At 41.3% G+C, this 21571-nt stretch overlaps 1 protein-coding gene across 1 annotated transcript in view; it reads right to left on the bottom strand.

Moving 5' to 3' along the window:
- Positions 1-207: 207 nt before the first annotated feature.
- Positions 208-21571, bottom strand: part of LOC138958117 (voltage-dependent calcium channel gamma-5 subunit-like) — a 121328-nt gene continuing 99964 nt past the window's right edge. Inside the window, exons 4-5 of the mRNA XM_070329187.1 lie at positions 17130-17264; positions 208-2168 (exon numbers count right to left, since the gene is read on the bottom strand). Coding sequence (XP_070185288.1) covers positions 1855-2168; positions 17130-17264 — 449 coding nt within the window. The 3' untranslated portion in view covers positions 208-1854. The remainder of the gene's footprint in view (positions 2169-17129; positions 17265-21571) is intronic.

Here is a 21571-nt window from a genome sequence, read left to right as displayed (position 1 = left end):
TTAAATAGAACACAAAATTGCATGGTTATTGATCAGATACATGAAGCTTGAACTTATTGCTATCCTCAGGTATCCCATTTCCGCCTGCGCAATATCAAACGCATAAACAAGGGAGGGAAGTTAAGCCCTTTAAAGAGCAACCGCTTTTAAAGGGAAAGAACACATGCCAAGGCTATAAAACCCAGACAAACACACACAAACACACGCGCGCGCACACACACACACACACACACACACACACACACACACACACACACACACACACACACACACACACACACACACACACACACACACGTACAAAGTCAACAGGCTGCATTGGTGTGCAGCTCGGGGGATATTTTGCTAGATAATTGTGCGCATTGACAAACGTACGTTAGCTACGAACTTCTTTCAGCAACAATATCTGCTGTCATGAACGCAAAGGCACATTCCTTCCAATGAAATTCGTTTGGCTCACCATCTCAGATCTGGACAATATTTAACATGGGATTAAAAACTCCTTCTACCAAAACTGAACAATCTGGGTGCTCTCTGCGCACAATTTGACTTTTATGGATGAATTAATTTCATTTTCATGACTTAATAAATTCATTCATCCAAAAAATCTATCTCACCAGACTAAACAGTCAGGGTGTGACTTTTGGTATGTGACCAAGTGGAGGGATGGTCTTTTTGCATGCACAAGCCTGGCCAGAACAGTCTGAGATCGTGCGCCGAAATTTCATCACGAGAAGGAGTGTACCTTTAATTCAGCAACACATTTTTGCTGCGCACAGAAATCAGGTTTTTGGCATGTGCCCCAGTATGACTCTTTCATCTCACGTAAAAGCCTGGACATAATATCTGTCGTGGTAAACTTGATATTGTACGGGGGAAAGATGGTGTCACAGATCAAAAGCATGGAAAAATAAGATGCCTTGAAAGGGAAAGGGCAAGTTTATGCCAACGCAAAAAAACAAAAAAACAAAAATACAAAAAAAAAAAAAACGCAGAAAAATCAACAAAAAAACAACAACAACACAAACATAGCCCAACATATTCAACGAGTGAAAAATATGAAACAGCACACGGACAGGGAATCCACAGTTGCCCTTTCCATGAGACAAAGAACGGACGTTTCAGCAACATACAGCAGCACACAGTGTTTCTCATCGTATCAACTAAATAACATTGGCACTGATCCACACCACGTGATAGAGAAGGCAATGCAATTCAAAATGGATGTTGGAATTTAGCTTCGTTTTTTAAAGACCACTTGGTCGATATACTAGTGAATGTTTCGTTTCGTTTATAACTAAGTGTTCCAGAAATTACCTTTTTGCTTTTTTGAATATGCCTTTGGATTTTCGCGATTGTACTGAACATGACAGGCAACCGCGGGCTGAATCTCTATATATTTCACTAAAATCATGTTGAAAATGTCGGCGTGACTATACTGCCACAGTAACAGAAATAAAACGGTATGACGGGTTACAATCCTTGCCAACAAATATTTAGATTTCAAAGGTATTTCACAAAAATTGCCAGAAATCATGTCTTTTTACAGATGTAACAACTTCAAATATGTTTCGTAAGTTGGAATACTTTTTGTTTTAAATTTCAGGCAGTTCTTAGAGTGGACGAACGTTAGTTCAAACTAAAAACATTTTTTCAAGTTTTCAATGCAACAAAAAGAGTCCAAACGCCATCGCATACATCAGCAACCAAAGATATATACAGGTTATAGAATACAAAAATATCGTCATCTAACACACTTCTCACTTCATTCCGTTGACACAACACGAACACCAAGACCACAACAGTCATGGACACAGGTATACACGTCACAAGTCCCCTCACTGACGTCATCGGTCACCATATGACGTCATGCAGTGACGTGTCCACTTTGTGCTCCGTGTCCACGTGATTCAAGTCATCTTGCAGCTTGTCCTCCAAGCCCGGAATGATTCGCACCATATCCTGCACGCGTGCGTTACGACGTAGGTACAACGTCACACACATGACGGCAGAGAGCTCTGACGACACGAAAGCGCTTCCGGCTACGTAGAAGGACCAGCCGTAGAAATAGGTGAAATCTTTGGAGGGGCCTGTGGTTTGAGAGTGGTAGCCCAGCTCGTCGTATATCGCTGAGATGAATAACACCACTCCGACTGCAAGGCTTAGACCTGGAAAAACCAACAATCAAAATACAAGAAAGGTAATAAAAAAACAAGAAAGGTAATAAAAAAACAAGAAAGGTAATAACAATACAAGAAAGGTAATAAAAAAACAAGAAAGGTAATAAAAAAACAAGAAAGGTAGGTAATTAGAACGTTTGTCAGTGTCAAAACAAAACGTTACATTCACTAGTACGTCGACCCAAAGATCTGTGAAGTAGACAGACAGACAGACAGACAGACAGACAGACAGACAGACAGACACTTATGAAACAGATGAATAACTTATCTCCAGATCGAGTGGCTCGCTTGCAAAATGACGGCGAGGGCAGTCTATCTGTATTTGCATTTGTACACAAAAGGTAAATGTTTGGATCGTTAAATTATCGACACATCGAATCACAAGAACGTCGACCTTTCGGTGCTTTAAAGTAGACGAACAATTAAGATACACAACAGACAAATAAAGATGATACATGATCTCTGTGACTTATCTGTGGATCTTCCGTCTTCTAAAATGGCTCAGTGGAAAACCAATAGTTTTTGGAAAGGTGACCCACAGTAACCACAAACAGAATCAATGTATTTACGTATACCGCTGACATAGACAATAAGACGCCAGAAAGACCGTATACATGGACAGCAAGACTGATGTCTGCAAACATTAAAACATCAGATTGCTGATACTTTAAACTCTATTTTGTAAATAAAAAAGCACCCACCCCCAGAACAAAATTTAAAAAAATCCCCAAAACACGACACACAACCAAGAAAACAAAAAAATGAAAAACAAATCAACATTTCAGATTACTGGTATTTAAACTTAATATTGTTAAGAAACAAACACCCCCCCCCCCAAAAAAAAAAAAAAAAAAAAAAAAACAACACCCAAAAAACAACAACAACCGATACACACCCAAGTTAGAAAGAATAAGAAAACAAACACACACAAAAGTTGTGGCAAGTGAATGCAAAGTGAATTCCGCCATTTTAAACCTCCGTTGCCGAATGGGGGAACCCAATTTACGACCGGTGTAACACGAAATTTTTACTCCACGAAACATTTACTCCGGAGTAAATATTTCGTACGAAATTCTTACTCCGAGTACACTTTTCGTACGAGAAAAGAACTCCCCAAGGCACGAAAAAAGTACTCCCTCCATGAAATTTGTACTCCCCATTTATTTTACTTCCAGTAAAAATCTCGTACGCAAAAATGGGATGCGGGCGAAGGAATAATGCCAATAAGTGATCTAGCGCACACGAATGTCGCGCTACCCTCCTTCCACCCCTTCCACCTCCAAGACCAACAGGGGACAAGGGAGTAAAAATGTCGTACACCTGGCATGGGAAGTTAAATTGCTTGTGTTTGGGTGAAGTAATTTATTCGTTATTTATTCGTCAGGGGAGTAACATTTTTGTACGAAATGTTTACTCGGAACTCACCTGTCTTGGGGAGTAATTTTCTCGTGAAATGGGGGAGTGCTTTTTTCGTAAAGGGAGTAACCTTTTCGTACGAAATGTTTACTCCGGAGTAAAAATCTCGTGGGAGTAATTTTCTCGTGTTACACCGGTCGACAAAAGAGAAAGAAGAAGAAGAAGAAGAATAGATGGACGTCTTTTCGTGTGTGCGTGCTTTCGTGAGTGTGGTTATGCGCGCGCGTGCGTGCATGAGTGATTGTGCGTGTGCGCGCGTGTGTAATGTGTGTGTATGTGTGTGAGTGAGAGAGCGATTGAGAAAGAGAGAGAGAGCGAGAGAGAGAGCGAGAGGGAGAGAGAGAGAGAAAGAGAGAGAGCGAGAGAGAGAGCGAGAGGGAGAGAGAGAGAGAGAGAGAGAGAGAGAGAGAGAGAGAGAGAGAGAGAGAGAGAGAGAGAGAGAGAGAGAGAGAGAGAGAGAGAGAGAGAGAGCGAGAGAGAGAGAGAGCGAGAGAAAGAGAGAGAGAGAGAGAGAGAGGGAGAGAGAGAGAGAGAGAAAGAGAGAGAGAAAGAGAGAGAGAGAGAGAGAGAAAGAAAGAGAGAAAGAGAGAGAACGAGAGAGAGAGAGAGAGAGAGAGAGAGAGAGAGAGAGAGAGAGAGAGAGAGAGAGAGAGAGAGAGAGAGAGAGAGAGAGAGAGAGAGAGAGAGAGAGAGAGAGAGAGAGAGAGAGAGAGAGAGAGAGAGAGGCAGTAAATTAGAAGAGCTGTTGCGTATTGGGCCAATAAATACCCACGTAAAATTTCGTAAGAATAAGAGCAAACACTTTATTGTTTGTGTAAACAACAACAACAACAACAACAACAACAACAACAACAACAACAACAACAACAACAACAACAACAACAACAAAAACAACAACAGCAACAACAGAGGCGTCTTCACTGTACCGCCGAAATATTGTGTTATTTTTGTAAAATATTGTCCGTCTTACCTCAGCCGATTTTATTTGAAATGTTTGTTTAATAGATTAGTAGATTAGAAAAAACTCGCTGAGAATCAGGTCCATATGGAAATGGACTTGATGCTTCCATCCTTGAGTAATAAGGTTGTCTGGTTTCAAAGTTATTGATTTCTGCGTAGGGGGAGGGGGTGAGGTGGGGGGTAAGGGATTAAGGGTTCGGGAAGTAAATTCCAAAACTACCCCCCCCCCCTTCTTATATTCTTTCACCACTCTCCTGTCCCTAACAAAAACAGCCAGCCCCAACAACAAAAACAGCCAGCCCCAACAACAAAAACAGCCAGCCCTAACAACAAAAACAGCCAGCCCCAACAACAAAAACAGCCAGCCCTAACAACAAAAACAGCCAGCCCCAACAACAAAAACAGCCAGCCCCAACAACAAAAACAGCCAGCCCCAACAACAAAAACCTTTCAAATGCGATGTTTGGAAAAGTGTACTGTTGTAGTATCGTCTGAAGCACCAGCACTTTTAATTCCGCGCAGACATGTTTTAACCCAGACTGTCACGTAGCAATATCAGGGGTCATCATACCTTGGCGTCTGCTTTTCTGTGCATACTATGAATGTCCCTATACACAAATCAAGCTAAGATAAAATGTGTACTTATGTGTGACAAAAGTGTTTTCTACTCTAATAGTTTTCATGGCAGGTTTCAATGTTGTCTGGGCACGGCTTTTTAGGCCCAAGAACATGGGCTGTAGACTAGTAAAAGACAAATACCCCGGCTGTCTCTACACCCCTCCAACATCCTCCCCCCCCCCCGCCTATCTCCCCTCCCGTCCCCCTACATCATCACCCAGCCACACTCTTTGCCCTTTTGTATCATTTTGTGTCCGTGGTTTTAAAACTAAAAGGTACAAAACAAGTTTGGGTAGACTTGCCATACTTTTAGCTGAAAGAATTGCCGATACATGCTGTTTCAGTTCCTGGCCTCTTTGTGTGTGTGTGTGTGTGTGTGTGTGTGTGTGTGTGTGTGTGTGTGTGTGTGTGTGTGTCTGTGTGTCTGTGTGTGCGTGCGTGCGCGTGCGTGCATGCGTGCATGCGTGCGTGCGTGAGTAAACAATATTTTAGAGGTCGACTTTCAGAAGACTTATTTTAGGCTTAAGTTACACAGCTTAGCTATCGCAGATCCAATGACCCCACCTCCACCCCCGCCCCTCAATCGGTCCTAACTTCTCTCTTCACCCCAACACCCATCCCCTCTTTCCTACTTCTTCGCCTGTTTTCTCTTGTGTTTGAAGCTTTTTTTGGTCGCGACTTTCCCAGGGAATGGTTGCAACCATTTTTATAATTCCCAACAGAAAATGACGAGAGAAAAAAGGGAAAATTTTGACAGCAAATAGGGGGAATCTGTTAGAACAAAAAGGATACATTGTAAAAAAAAAAAAAAAAAGAAGAACAAAATATTCATTTTAGAACAAAAACCAGAAGCACATTTAATCCAAACGTCAAGGAATTTATTTATAGGAGGGGGAAAGTAGGGGTGAGTGTAAGCTATTTCAAAGTGGAATGTTATCCTCTTTTATTTTCTCTTTTCTATTCATTCTACTCTTAAGTAAAGAGTTTTCGTTACGGGGAAAAATTGAAAGATTTTTAGGTTTATTACACATGTGCGTGCTAGCTTTGCACTAAAGTTCAAATGCGATTTCCCTTTTGTAGGATCTATCTGACCCTGACTTTCATGCCCCGTCACACGCATCTATACTATTCCTTGCACCAACCGTCTCCACTATACCATGGACCACACAGACACACAGACACATAGACAGACAGACAGACAGACAGACAGACAGACAGAAACACACACACACACACACACTCACATACACACACACACACACACACACACACACACACACACACACATACACACACACACATACACACACACACAGAGCGGGAATGAAGGAGTTATAATGTTATATTATGTAAATGTGCATGTTTGTGTACATTCAATCGTAAAAATAAAACCAAGTCTTACTTAAATGGATTGACACTGAAACAGTATTCATATTTTTGACCAAAATATGACAAGCATAATATTTCTTGAAACAAAACAGTAGCAAATCTATGCGACGCCGGAGCTTTTTGCAGGTGTTGTCATGTAATGTACTACCCCATATTTCGGCTCATCAGAAACCAATGAAAACAGTTGAATGGATTGTGTTGAATGCGACTTTTGGGGGGTCCAATATCGGTGCAATACTAGACTTCTCTGCAAGTGTTCTCAAGTAGTATATTACCTAGAACTAGGTTTCCCAGGAAACAAAATAAAAACAATCGATGGGGTTTCGTTAAAAGCTACTGGTGATACTGTCCAAAATTGGTGCAAAACTAGACTTCTCTGCAGGTGCTCTCCTGAAAGATATATATTACCACGAATTAGGCTCCTCAGGGAACAAAATGGAAACAATCCATGGCGGTTAACGCGGTCTCAAGGATCAGTGGTTTTCTCGATCTGTGTAAAATGTCACACGCAGGTCAAAACTACAAATGATGTAGAGTGCTCACACTTTCTTTCTTTCTTTCTTTATTTGGTGTTTAACGTCGTTTTCAACCACGAAGGTTATATCGCGACGGAGTGCTCACACGGAGGGATGTAAACACCAGAAGGGTTTATGGTAATTCGCCAGATTTTCCACACGGGAAGCAAGCACAGGCACTCGTCACGAGCTCGGCGGGATCAAAGTGGGCGGGGCCTAATGCGCTTTCAACACTACTACTATTAAAGGCTGACATTTTGTCCTATTTATTTAGTTTAATTACTTCAGGGGCTTTTCCATCGTTGCGGGGATGTATAAATTAAGCTTCCTGCAAAGTTTTAGGTTTGAAGTCCTTACCAATTACGAGAAATAATTAATTCTTTATTGCATTGTTTAGCAACAGTTCTCCAGGACTTGGGCTATTTTTAGACCGTTGACGTCACTTCAGTCGTGACGTTTCGTAAACCAAAGATGGCGTCGGAGACAGTCAAAGCGCGCTTGCGTACAATGGCAAAAAAAAGATAGAAGTAAACCCGTCTAAAGCCGTCAAGACCACTAAATCTGCTGAGAAGAGAAAGTGGACTCCTTGCTTCATCACCACGCAGCACCAGCGCTGGGTCGCGCTGAAAGAAAGATTGTTTTCGTCAGAGGCCCATCGCTTCAAATTGAGAACCAAGTACAAAGGGGATACTGAACTCGCCAAAGTTTTGCTGGACACGTGAGTACATAGGCCTATTAGAACATTAGATGTACTTGTAGCTTGTCAACTGAAGCCTGTGGCCTTATTCTTGCGAATATGTGCTGTGAGAGATCGTATATTTCCGCCTGCGCAATTTCCGGAAAACATCCACTTTCACTTTGAGACTGTTCTGTTTACATTCGACACTATCAACACCACTTTGCAATACTGAAATAATGTTTTTCTGTGTTCGAAAGCTACAGCCAATCGTTATTATATCCCTTTAGGTACAGTTTTATAACATTATTGGCACATGTAAACAATATGAATTAATTAATGAACGCTACGAATATGGCAGCCTTTAAACAGTAGGAAAGGATGTACTCAATCACCCCCGCCCACTTCGTGTCGAGTGCCTGTGGAACCCCCTTTTCTTTCTTTCTTTCTTTCTTTATTTGGTGTTTAACGTCGTTTTCAACCGTTCAAGGTTATATCGCGACGGGGAAAGGGGGTGGGGGGGGGGGGGGGGTGGGATAGAGCCACTTGTTAATTGTTTCTTGTTCACAAAAGCACTAAATCAAAAAATTGCTCCAGGGGCTTGCAACGTAGTACAATGTATGACCTTACTGGGAGAATGCAAGTTTCCAGTACAAAGGACTTAACATTTCTTACATACTGCTTGACTAAAATCTTTACAAACATTGACTATATTCTATACAAGAAACACCTAACAAGGGTTAGGTGAGTATAAATGACCATCAAATGTTTTGATTTTAAAACAACGTTGGTAACACTTTTTATACACACTGGCAAAAAGCACTGCATCTTTCCCTGTTTAGGTGAGAATAAATGACCAGATGTTTTGACTTTAAAACAACGACGGTACCCGTAGGCAAAAAGCACTCCATCTTTCCCTGGTAAGGTCAGAATGGATGTTCACAACATTTTTGAATTTAAAACAACGACGGCTGCACTTTCTATACCCACTGACAAAAAACATTGCATCTTTCTCTGTTTTGGTGAAAATAAATCGCCATGTTTTGATTTTAAAACAACGTTGGCTACACTTTTTAAACCCACAAGCAAAAAGCAGTACATCTTTCCCTCTATTGATGAGAATAAATGGCCACCAAATCTTGATTTCAAACAACGCTGGGTACACTTTTTATACCCACAGGCAAAAAACAATGCATCTTTCCCAGTTTAGGTGAAAATAAATGGCAACCAAAGGTTTTGATTTTAAAACAACTTTTGCTGCACTTTTTATACCCTCTGACAAAAAGCACTCCATCTTTCCCTGTTTAAGTTAGAATAAAATGACCATCAAGTGTTTTGATTTCAAAACAACGTTGGCTTTACTTCCTGTACCTACTGACAAAAAGCACTGCATCTTTCCCTGGTAAGGTGAGCATAAATGACCTTCAAACGTTTTGATTTTAAAACAACGTTGGCTGCACTTTTTATACACGCAGGCTGACGGGCGCAGTGGCGTGGTGGTAAGACGTAGGCCTCCTAATCGGGAGGTCGTGAGTTCGAATCCCGGTCGCTGTCGCCTGGTGGGTTAAGAGTGGAGATTTATCCGATCTCCCAGGTCAACGTATGTGCAGACGCGCTAGTGACACGCAAGCACAAGACCAACTGCGCACGGAAAAATCCTGTAATCCATGTCAGAGTTCGGTGGGTTATAGAAACACGAAAATACCCAGCATGCCTCCCCCAAAATCGGCGTATGCTGCCTGAATGGCGGGGTAAAAACGGTCATACACGTAAAAATCCACTCGTGCTAAAAACATGAGTGAACGTGGGAGTCTAAGCCCATAAACGGAGAAGAAGAAGAAGAAGAAGATACCCGCAGGCATCTTTCCCTGTTAAACTGAGAATGGATGGTCACAAAATGCTTTGATTTTAAAACAACGACGGCTGCTCTTCTGCATCCATTGGCAAACAGCACTCCCCTTTTTCTTGTTAAAGCTACTCTTACACTGTGCCGAATTGTCCTTGCGAATAGCATTTTCCAATAATTCACAATGATCGGGACATGGTCGCAAGACTTTCGTAAATGTTCTTAACTATTTCTTACAATTGGTCTCTTGTTTTGAACATAGCAACTTGCTCCTAATATTCCCAAGGAAGTCATTTTGCTATTTTTTTCGCAACGTACTCGTTAGTACTCGCAAGACATTTTTAATCATCGCAATGTATTCGTGGCGCTAGCAAGCCATTCGCAACCATTCGTTATGCCTGTCTTTACATTGTGCCGAATATCCTTGCGAATATGAACATGTTGTATTCGGCAAACAAAATGGACACATGGACATGAATAATATAGAGAATTGGAAGCCTTACCAATCCCTTGCGAATGTTTTACAAATGGTTGCGAGTGCTTGCGAATGTGTTCCGATCATTGAGCATAATTGCAAAGAGCATAATTGTAAAGTTATGATGTTGCGCTATATATAAATGCTCATTTATTATTATTATTATTATTATTATTATCAAAATCGCCGTTTAGTTGCAAGACGTTTGCAAGATATTCTTACTGTTTTCAAAGCATTTGCAAGCAATTGCAGTCACTCGCAAGCATTCGTAAGGCTTTCGCAACATTCTTATGAATTGGGAAGAAATAGTCAAAACATTCCTGAGAAATTCGTAATGAATTCGCAACCATTCGCAAGATGTTGGCAAAATGTGCACGAATAAAATCCTTACGAATGCTTGCGAGCGCTACGCATACCTTTACGATGATTACGAATGGTTTGCAAATACTTACGAGTACGTTGCGAAACATTCAGAATATGACTTCCTTGCGAATATTAGGAGCATGTTGCTAATGTTCGCAAACAGAGACGAATGGTGGCGAATTGTTAAGAACATTTACGAATGTCTTGCGACCATGTCCCGATCATTACGAGTTATTGGCGAATTCTATTCGCAAGGGCAATTCGCCAGAGTGTAAGAGCAACATTACGAACAATGCGAATTGCATACTCGTTTTATTCGTAAAATGTTTACAAGCACTCGCAACACTCGCAAGGCCACTCGCAACGTTCGTAATAGATCCGTATATGGATTCGAACACAATCGCAATGATCGGTAGACATTCGCAAGCAGGCGCAACCATTCGTATGACATTCGCAAGGATTCGTAAGCCTTCGATTTTTCTCTGTTTTTTCCTGTCCATTCGTCTCTTTTTTGGCCGAATACAACATTTTCATATTCGTAAGGATATTCGGCACAGTGTAAGACAGGCTTTACGCGACAATGAATGGTCACCAAGTGTTTTTGATTTTTCTGATGAAACGAACTGTACGAAACATTTCCCGAGAACACCTGCAAAGGAGTCTAGCATCACACCGATTTTCCTCAGTATTTTCAACCCAGAATTAACATTTTTTTCTTTTTCTTTTCTTTTATGTAAACATAAATATAACAAATAAACAATGGCGACTGCACGTGAGAGCGAACAACAAAAAGACCAACAAGCACTGTACTCACGTTAATATGACGAACAGGGAACAAATAACGGCGACGTTTCGACCTATGGGTCTTCTTCAGGCACGAAAAGACAAGTACACACACAAAAGAAGAAGAAAGACGATAGAACAGAAAGAAATATAAATATAACATACAGCATACACAGAGTTTATCAGCATAAGATATGACTATCTTAACGCACACACACCCACACATACCTAGACAAGACACATACATAGACAACAGAAAGAAATATAGATATAACATACAGCATACACAGAGTTTAACAGCATACGATATGACTGTCTTAACGCATACACACACACATACCTAGACAAGACACAGACATAGACAAGACAGTGGGTAGGTTGAAAGGACAGGGGACACGGGGGGGGGGGGGGGGGTTGGTCAGGTGGGGACGATGGTCACACTTTGAAATACACTGGTACAATGACTGCATTAGCCTCCAAGTATACATGGGGTATAATTATAGGCGTAAACGTACTGTATAATATGTGTTATGAATAAATGGAACAGGGAGTATCACATTCAAAAATGTTCATACGAAATCAATCAATACAATTATCCTATGGCATCAACGAAAAAAGTGTTTATATAAACACCAATCCTTTGCAAATTTACCATAATAATTATTTACACTTGCATTATACTTTTCGATCAAAAACCTTTGTTTGACAATTTTCACAAAACATTTAGTGTTGGGACTGTCTTATTTAATTTGGCTCCAAATATACTTTGTTTGGCAAGGAGAATAAACAAATTAAAAACAGCATCCGTATAAAAGTTGTCTAAATAACCTAGAATTACACGTTCTTTTGACAATTTCAGATTACTGCAATGTGTGAAATTTAGGCATAATCATTCTGTGAAATCAGACCAAAAAAGCTTAACTCTTGTGCACTCCCAAAACAAATGTTCTAAGGTTTCCTCTTCCTGTGTACAAAAGCTACATAGAGGTGGTGTGTCAGAAATTTTCATTAAAAATAACAGGCGTTGAGCCCCAGAATGAACTTGTTTTGAACATAATCATAACCTTTATTATCGTATTGCTGAGAAAAGTGGGTCCCTTCCTCCTAGTGGAAAGCTAGCAGCAACAAGAGTGTTAATGTGCATTCAGCCAGCTGCACTTATGGCAGAATGGACGACATATGTGACCCTCCATCACGGAATGAGTCGCATGTCACCTTTGCATGATTTTCATATTTGTACATTTTCCAAAAGAGATTTTTATGCTCTATCCAGTGGTGAAAACCGTTTTAGAAAAGAGCAAAAACTATATGAGTTATAAGCCTGTGACTAAGGTGACCCCCACACTGTTACCAGACACTCCCCGGACTTATATTAAGCCTAGCGCAGAACCGCGCGAGGTGACATGCGACTCATTTCGTGCTGGAGGGTCACATATTTTACGTGCCACAGTACAGGGTTGGGACATGGATTCCTTTTTGAGTCTGCACAGAAAGTTTCGAACCCGTGGCCCGCGAATCTCAAGTCCACTGCTTAACCAACTGATCGAGCTACCGTCCCCTACACCCCCCCCTATCCCGCCCCCCCCGCCCCAATTGCCATCGGTTGTTTCTTTTTTTCCCGCAGGAGCCGAACTATGATTAAAACATAACAGGATAAAACACCTCCACTAAAGTCTAGCATTGCAAAGATTCCCACAAGATTTGAATTGAATGGACAGCCATCGAGCGTTTTCATTGTTTCAGAAGGAGCACAACTGATACTAAATCACAAGAGAACACGTACAAAACGGTCTGTTATCTTAAATATTCATAAAAATATCCCCCCAAGAAATATAGTTTGAAATGAATATACGGACAACGAGATTTTTCATCGCTCTCTTTGGTACCAAACTGCTGGTAATGCACCACAGGGGAACACCTGCAAAGAAGTCCAGCGCTGTACCATTTTGGACAACATTTTGCCCAGAAATAATTAGCTCTGAATGGATGGCAATCGAATGTTTATATTGTTTCTATAAAGGCTAGCTCTGTACCAATTTGGACAACATTTCCCCCAGAAATAATTAGCTCTGAATGGAAGGCCATCGAATGCTTTTCTTTCTAGTCTGGCACTGTATCAATTTGAACAATATTTCCCCGTGAAATAATATGCACTGAATGGATGGCCATCGGATATTTGCATTATTTCCTGAGAAGCCGAACTTTCGGTAATAAGTCGCACATAAATACCAGCAAATCCGCAGCATTACATCGCCTATAACTGGACGGCATCTGCCCTGAAATAATTTGAAATAGTAAAGCAACACGTCGGCAGCTGCGTATAGAAGGTTGTATCCTCGAGGCGTGTGACATTTTGAAAGCCACGAACAAGGAAGAAGACATCACAGTCTTTGCCATCGTCTGATTGCTGCCATGGTGTTTTAGGGATTGACGCTAACATTCATTTTCTGTGATGTTGGTAGTGCTAGTGGGGGCGGGGGCAGCGATGGTGGTGGTTCACACATTCTACCTTGGGCACAAGACGTCCATGATAGGTATTCCAGGGCAGCCATAGGGCAATACGGCGTAGCATGGGATATCCAAGAAGAGCAACTGCGGATGTCAGCGGGCAGAGAATTTTAAACAGAAGGGGCTTGGTATTTAAATGAATTCTTTCCGTACTTTTGTAGTTTGAAGAGGTTTTCAGAGCTTTGCAGTACTGAGGATAGATATTGGGAAGGGTGTTGCCAAAGTGCCGAAATGCGCTTTGTAAGATGCCGTGAGATTCGCAAAGATTATGATTGGCCATTTCCCCATGATCATGCTCATCCCCACAGGCATGCGCAGACTATAATCAGGATACTCCAGGAGGCCCTTGAAGCCACAGCATACCGTATTCTGTGTGGCCTTAAGGGCATGCAAATGTGTATGCATCGGGTGGGTGGTTATAGAAATGATGATGATGATGATGATGATGATGATGATGATGGTGATGATGACGACGACAATGCGTCGACGACCAATAAGGCGACGACTATGCTGCTGCTGCTGCTGCTGATGATGATGACTACGACGAACGACAATAACGAAATCATTGTACCATTGCAGTAAAGAGTTGCAGGTGGTTGCGCAAGTCGACGATGATGATGCTGATGCTGATGATGACGAGGACGACGATGATGATGACGACGACGATGATGATGACGACGACGACGACGAAGACGACGATGATGATGATGATGATACAGAGGAAGTGGAGAAATATTATTACAATGAGAATAATGATAGAAATCGCTGCATGAAAAACAGTCATGCTGTGCAATGCTAGTTCGTGTTTCAGTTGAAGGATGCTCCAACGGGAAAAAAACCGCCACAACCTGAATATGATGATCTTCGAGATGATCTATACCGTAAAGACGGCATCTTTTAACATTGACGACATTCAAAAGTAAAAAAGTAAAAAACAAAAACCTGTAACATCATTTTTCCATCTCAGTCCGTATTCACATATTCAAGAGCAAAATGTGATTTGTCGCGCAATACGAGTAGCTGCGAAAGGATTATAAGACAAAAAACTACGCTTTGTGCAGCTGCCTCTGGTCCTGAACATGGCTCTTGAGTCGCAGAAAATCCATTCTCGAGATAAATAACTCTCGACTTTCTGCCTTCTTTTATTTAGGAGAGCGTTTTACGGAGATTAAAGTTTTTGTCAAAACGCAGGAGAACTCCTTCTCTAGAAAGCTTGCAGATTAATTTTTCATTAGTGTGAAGATAAACTCTCTTTGACCTGAAATGAGAAAAGCTTTTAGCTGTATCTTACTTATCTGTACTTGCTAAGACCAAATAGAAATTTATGTTGGTTTAGGGTAACCCGACCGACCCTATTTTCTCCCGACAACCCTAAAACGTTTTTTTCATTTCTGAAAAAATCCTAAACTTTTGGCACATTTGCGAACCATAGCGAGACTAAGGGAAGTAACCTCCTTTGAAATCGACTAAATTTAAATGAAAATGAAAGTAAATTAAAATAAACAAGTCGCGTAAGGCGAAATTACTACATTTAGTCAAGCTGTGGAACTCACAGAATGAAACTGAACGTGGTCCGCCGCTAGTGCAAAAGGCAGCGAAAGTGACGAGCCTGTTTGGCGCGGTAGCGATTGCGCTGTGCTTTACTGTACCTCTCTTCGTTTTAACTTTCTGAGCGTGTTTTTAATCCAAACATATCATATCTATATGTTTTTGGAATCAGGAACCGACAAGGAATAAGATGAAATAGTTTTTAAAACGATTTCGAAAATATAATTTTGATCATAATTTTTATATTTTTAATCTTCAGAGCTTGTTTTTAATCCAAATAATTATAACATATGTATATGTTTTTGGAATCAGAAAATGACGAAGAATAAGATGAAATTGTTTTTGGATCGTTTAATAAAAAAATAATTTTAATTAGAAGTTTCCGATTTTTAATGACCAAACTCACTCATTAGTTTTTAAGCCACCAAGCTGAAATGCAATACCAAACCTCGGCCTTCGTCGAAAATTGCTTTGCCAAAATTTCAATCCATTTCATTGAAAAATGAGGGTGTGACAGTGCCGCCTCAACTTTTACAAAAAGCCGGATATGACGTCATAAAAGGTATTTATCGAAAAAATGAAAAAAACGTCCGGGGATATCATACCCAGGAACTCTCATGTCAAATTTCATAAAGATCGGCCCAGTAGTTTAGTCTGAATCGCTCTACACACACACACACACACACACACACACACACACACACACACACACACACACACACACACACACACACACAGAGACACACACAGACACACACACACACACACACACACGCACATACACCACGACCCTCGTTTCGATTCCCCCTCGATGTTAAAATATTTAGTGAAAACTTGACTAAATATAAAAAGCCGACCTACCGACCCTATCTTTTTTTGGTCACGTTACCCGAAACCAACATATATTTTTATTTGGCCTAAAAGGGATACTATTGATCTGACCGTTTGGGATGGGGGGGGGGGGGGGGGGAAGTTTCTGGTGAATTTGACGAATCTAAATATAAAGAACCCGGGGGTATAGGCTAACTTTTGAAGAGACCCGAGGGCCTTTTTACTCCTGTTTTATACGGACAAAGGATAAGGATAAGAATAAGGTTAAGGATACGATTTCATATAGTCCTGTGAGGTTACCCTCATGGAAATTCGGGCTGTTTACTCCCGGGGGAAAGCCAGCTGCCATACAATACGACGCTACCATTTTCTTCTTTCCTGCATGCGTGTCTTCCTGTTTCCAATTCCTGGACACTTTCGCTGTCAACTTGGGTTCTTTATTGTGCGCATGCGTGCACACGGGGGTGTTCGGACAGCGAAGTTCACTCGTGAGCTGAACAGTGCCTTAAACGAATATATATGCATCCCTGATAGAATGCAAAAGACAAAAGCAATGACTGCTTTGCTAAAAGCGAATGAATTTAAACTTAGAGAAATGTCTGGATGGCACTGTCAGACCAAAGACAGTGTCTGATTGAAAGAATGTAGAAAACAGAGCTCAGCAATGCTGCTTTACACAGGAATTCTTCTTCTTTTACTTCTTCTTCTTCTTCTTCTTCTTCTTCTTCTCTTTCTGCGTTCGATTTTCATGTCCGTTATATACTTGGCTCGGTGGCTGCCATGAAGTCCGGCCATGTGCAGTCCGGCAGCGGGTCCCCAGAGCTTCGTGCCCAGGCTGGTTGGTATCTCCTGGCCAATAGTGCTGGTGTGCTGGCAGCACATGTGGGCAGGTCTGCAGAATGTGCTCAGAGAGTTGATCCTCTAAGCTGTACACTCACATTGGGTTGTGTCACTGATTCCAAGTCTCGTGATGTGTTTATACAGCCCGGGAATGGAGGTAATTTTAAAGGAATGTTCTTACCTGACAGAATATAGAAGACAGCAGCGATGATGGTTTTGCCGTTACGCTTGAGACTGCCCAGGCCACTCATGATGATTCCGGACACGGTCAGTAACAGGGCGACCACTGGCAGGGGGGCAGCCACCCGTATTGCTCCTGTGGCACAAACACATCAATCATCATCATCATCATCATCATCATCATCATCATCATCATCATCATCATCATCATCATCATCATCATCATCATCATCATCATCATCATCATCATCATCGCCGTCGTCGTCGTCGTCGTCGGTCGTTGTCATCGTCATCGTCGTCGTCAACGTCGTAGATTTAAGCTAATGAGCTGTGGAAGTAAACTGGCGAAAAAAGCAGCTAACGTTCCACAGTCAAACAGATTCAACATCTTTTGAAACCCGGAACGGGAGAGTGTGTTCGTTTCCATGGCAACAGAACATCCACTCGCACGGCATGCTCGACATGGTCGTCTGCTACAAATCCTTTAATGCTGATCATGTTTCTGCAGCGGCAATAGTAACACAATCAGTTTAAAAATAGTGGTCTTCCGTAATTAGATTGAACAATTCAACTTACCGATTTGCACCGAAAAAATACATTTATTTTGATTGTGGGTAGGAACCAAACAAAATTGGCAAAAATCATTTTGTCTTCATTACGATGTATAACAAAAGCGCTCCCCATCCCAGGCCTCCAAACAAGTTTCAATAAAATATAGGTCAGTTGTGTTCTTATCTATGTCGTACTCTCTTTCTAGTGCAGCTCGTGCTGTCATTGCCAGCTGCTGCAGGTCTACTGGACAAAAAAGCTGTCATAAGAGTCCTAGAAAAAGACCTTGCACAGATGACAAAAATATAACACAGGGAAATCGCAAGTTTGACATCCATTCTCATAAGAAACGGTTCAGAGACCCTGAAAAGGAAACCTGTGTACGTTAATTTAATTATCAGGTCATTATGAAGACCTTATCATCGCCAGCATTCTTAGGTGAATCAAGTACAAAATAAATTATAATTGCTTTTGAGGAACATAATTACTTTGTTCTTGTTTCCTATCAAAATGTTCAAACTGGTGAGATATCTCTGAAAACCCGTAATTTAGGCAAATCGCAAACGGACAAGGTAAGAATAAGCGTTCGTGAAACACGCAGAATGCACAAGACTGAAGCAAGTGGGTAGAAGAGGTAAAATTGCGAGAGAAACAGCTCAGCTCCTATTTGTCAGTTAGTGCACTCTTTGACTGCAGTTTTTGTTCCGTGTATGGTCAAACGCATCCCTTTTGATTTCCATATAAGTTAAAAGATGATGTAAAGCTTTGAATAAACCGGGGACGTGAAACTCGAAGAATGCACACAACTGAAGCCAGTAAGTAGAGGAGGTCAAAGTGCGAGGAAAACAACTCAACAGCACTCTCTGACTGCAATTTATGTTCTTTCTATGGTCAAACGCGTCCCTTATTATTTCCATTTTAAGTTGAAAGTTGGTGTAAAGTTTTGGAAAAGCCGTGTAAACCATGCTGTAACTCCACGTCAAACACTCCAGTTCAAAGTGCGATTGAAGCTGCTTACCTGCTTTTGTCGTGGATATGAGCACGTAAAACAAATAGATCTGAACGATAATTTTGCTGGTGAGTACTGTGCTAGACATCCCAAAGCCTTTCACGTGGTACTGCCATTAACATTGCAGAAGGATCAATCATGAATCTGGAGTGAGATGAAGGTTAACGGTGCGATAGAAGCGGGTAACATACCAATGTCATACTGACTTGACTGACACAGATATTCATGCACGTGCTACACAGAAAAATGCACAAGACTGATGTCGGCGAATAGTGTGAGTAAAAAACAATGACCCATTATTACAATGAAACAAAATCGTGAAACATAACAGAATCCACAAGACTGAAGCCGACCATTAGTGTAGGCAAAAACAGATGACCTACTATTGCGATGACTAAAGCACAAGAAGCATAGTGGAACGCACAAGGCTGAAACCGGCAATTACTGCAGGCAAAAAAGATGACCCTCTTTAGCAGTGAAACAAGCACACGAAAAACAGCAAACTGCACAATATTGAATAGTGTGGGCAAAAACATACACCCAGATGACCCACTATTACTATGAAGCAAGCAATTGAAACACAGCAGAATACACACGTCAAAATACAAGGTAATGCACTATTACAATGAAACAAGCACATGAAATCACAAGATGACGAATTATTACAATAAAACAAAGAAGTAAAACACAAGATGACGTATTATTACAATGAAAAAAGCACGTCAAATCACTAAATAATGCACTATTACCATTTAACAAGCACGTCAAATCACAAGATGACGCACTATTAGAATAAAACAAGCACGTCAAAACACAACATGACGCACTATTACAATGAAACAAGCACGTCAAATCACAAGATGACGCACTATTACAATGAAACAAGCACGTCAAAACACAACATGACGCACTATTACAATGAAACAAGCACGTCAAATCACAAGATGAGGCACTATTACAATTTGTTTGTTTGTTTGCTTAACGCCCAGCCGACCACGAAGGGCCATATCAGGGCGGTGCTGCTTTGACACATAACGTGCGCCACACACAAGACAGAAGTCGCAGCACAAGCTTCATGTCTCACCCAGTCACATTATTCTGACACCGGACCAACTAGTCCTAGCACTAACCCCATAATGCCAGACGCCAGGCGGAGCAGCCACTAGATTGCCAATTTTAAAGTCATAGGTATGACCCGGCCGGGGTTCGAACCCACGACCTCCCGATCACGGGGCGGACGCCTTACCACTAGGCCAACCGTGCCGGTCACTATTACAATGAAACAAGCACGTCAACACACAAGATGACGCATTATTACAATGAAACAAGCACGTCAAAACACAAGATGACGCACTATTACAATGAAACAAGCACGTCAAAACACAAGATGACGCACTATAACAATGAAACAAGCACGTCAAAACACAAGATGACGCACTATTACAATGAAACAAGCACGTCAAAGCACACGATGAAGCACTATAACAATGAAACAAGCACGTCAAAACACAAGATGACGCACTATTACAATGAAACAAGCACGTCAAAGCACACGATGAAGCACTATAACAATGAAACAAATACGTCATAACACAAGATGACGCACTGTTACAATGAAACAAGCGCTTCAAAGCACAACATGACGTACTATTACAATAAAAAAAAAACGTCAAAAGACAAGATGACGCAATAATACAATGTAACTAGAACTTCAAAACACAAGATGACGCACTATTACAATGAAACAAGCACGTCAAAACTCAAGATGACGCAATATTACAATGTAACAAGCACGTCAAAACACAAGATGACGCACTATTACAATGAAACAAGCACGTCAAATCACTAAATGATGCACTATTACCATAAAACAAGCACGTCAAAACACAAGATGACGCACTATATTACAATGAAACAAGCACGTCAAAGCACAAGGTGACGCACTATTACAATGAAACAATAACCTAAAGCACTAGATGACGCACTATATCACAATGAAACAAGCACGTCAAAACACAAGATGACGCACTATTACAAAGAAACAATCACCTAAAACACAAGATGACGCACTATATTACAATGAAACAAGCACGCCAAAGCACAAGATGACGCACTATTACAATGAAACAAGCACGTCAAAACACAAGATAATGCACTATTACCACGAAACAAGCAAGTCAAAACACAAGATGACGCACTATTAGAATGAAACCAGCATGTCAAAGTACAAGACAACGCACTATTGGTCAGGGTGGCCGAGTGGTAAACGCACTTGCCTCGGAAGCGAGAGGTTGCGAGTTCGACCCTGGCTCAGGGCGTTAGCAATTTTCTCCCCCCTTTCCTAACCTAGGTGGTGGGTTCAAATGCTAGTCTTTCGAATGAGACGAAAAACCGAGGTCCCTTCGTGTACACTACTTTGGGGTGTGCACGTTAAAGATCCCACGATTGACAAAAGGGTCTTTCCTGGCAAAATTGTATAGGCATAGATAAAAATGTCCACCAAATACCCGTGTGACTTGGAATAAAGGCCGTGAAAGGTGAATGCACGCCCTAATAGGCTTGAGGTTTGCTGGCCGATGTGAATGCGTGATATATTGTGTAAAAAATTCCATCTCACACGGCATAAATAAATCCCTGCGCCTTCAATCCGTGGTTGAGATATGTGCGCGATATAAATTGCATAAAATAAAATAAAGAAAGAAACAAGCACGTTAAAATTCATACAAGACGCACTATTACAATGAAACAAGTTCGTAAAACGCAGCAAACTGCACCAGACTGAAGACAGTGACGGGTGAAGTTCGAAGTGCGAGAGAGGCAGCTGACCTACTTTTGTCATACTGACAGTACTGACACAGATAACTGCACGTGATACACAACGGACT

This window comes from Littorina saxatilis, linkage group LG2 (genome assembly GCF_037325665.1).
Source record: "Littorina saxatilis isolate snail1 linkage group LG2, US_GU_Lsax_2.0, whole genome shotgun sequence".
Lineage (NCBI taxonomy): Eukaryota > Metazoa > Mollusca > Gastropoda > Littorinimorpha > Littorinidae > Littorina > Littorina saxatilis.
This window is presented reverse-complemented; position numbering and strand designations above follow the sequence as displayed.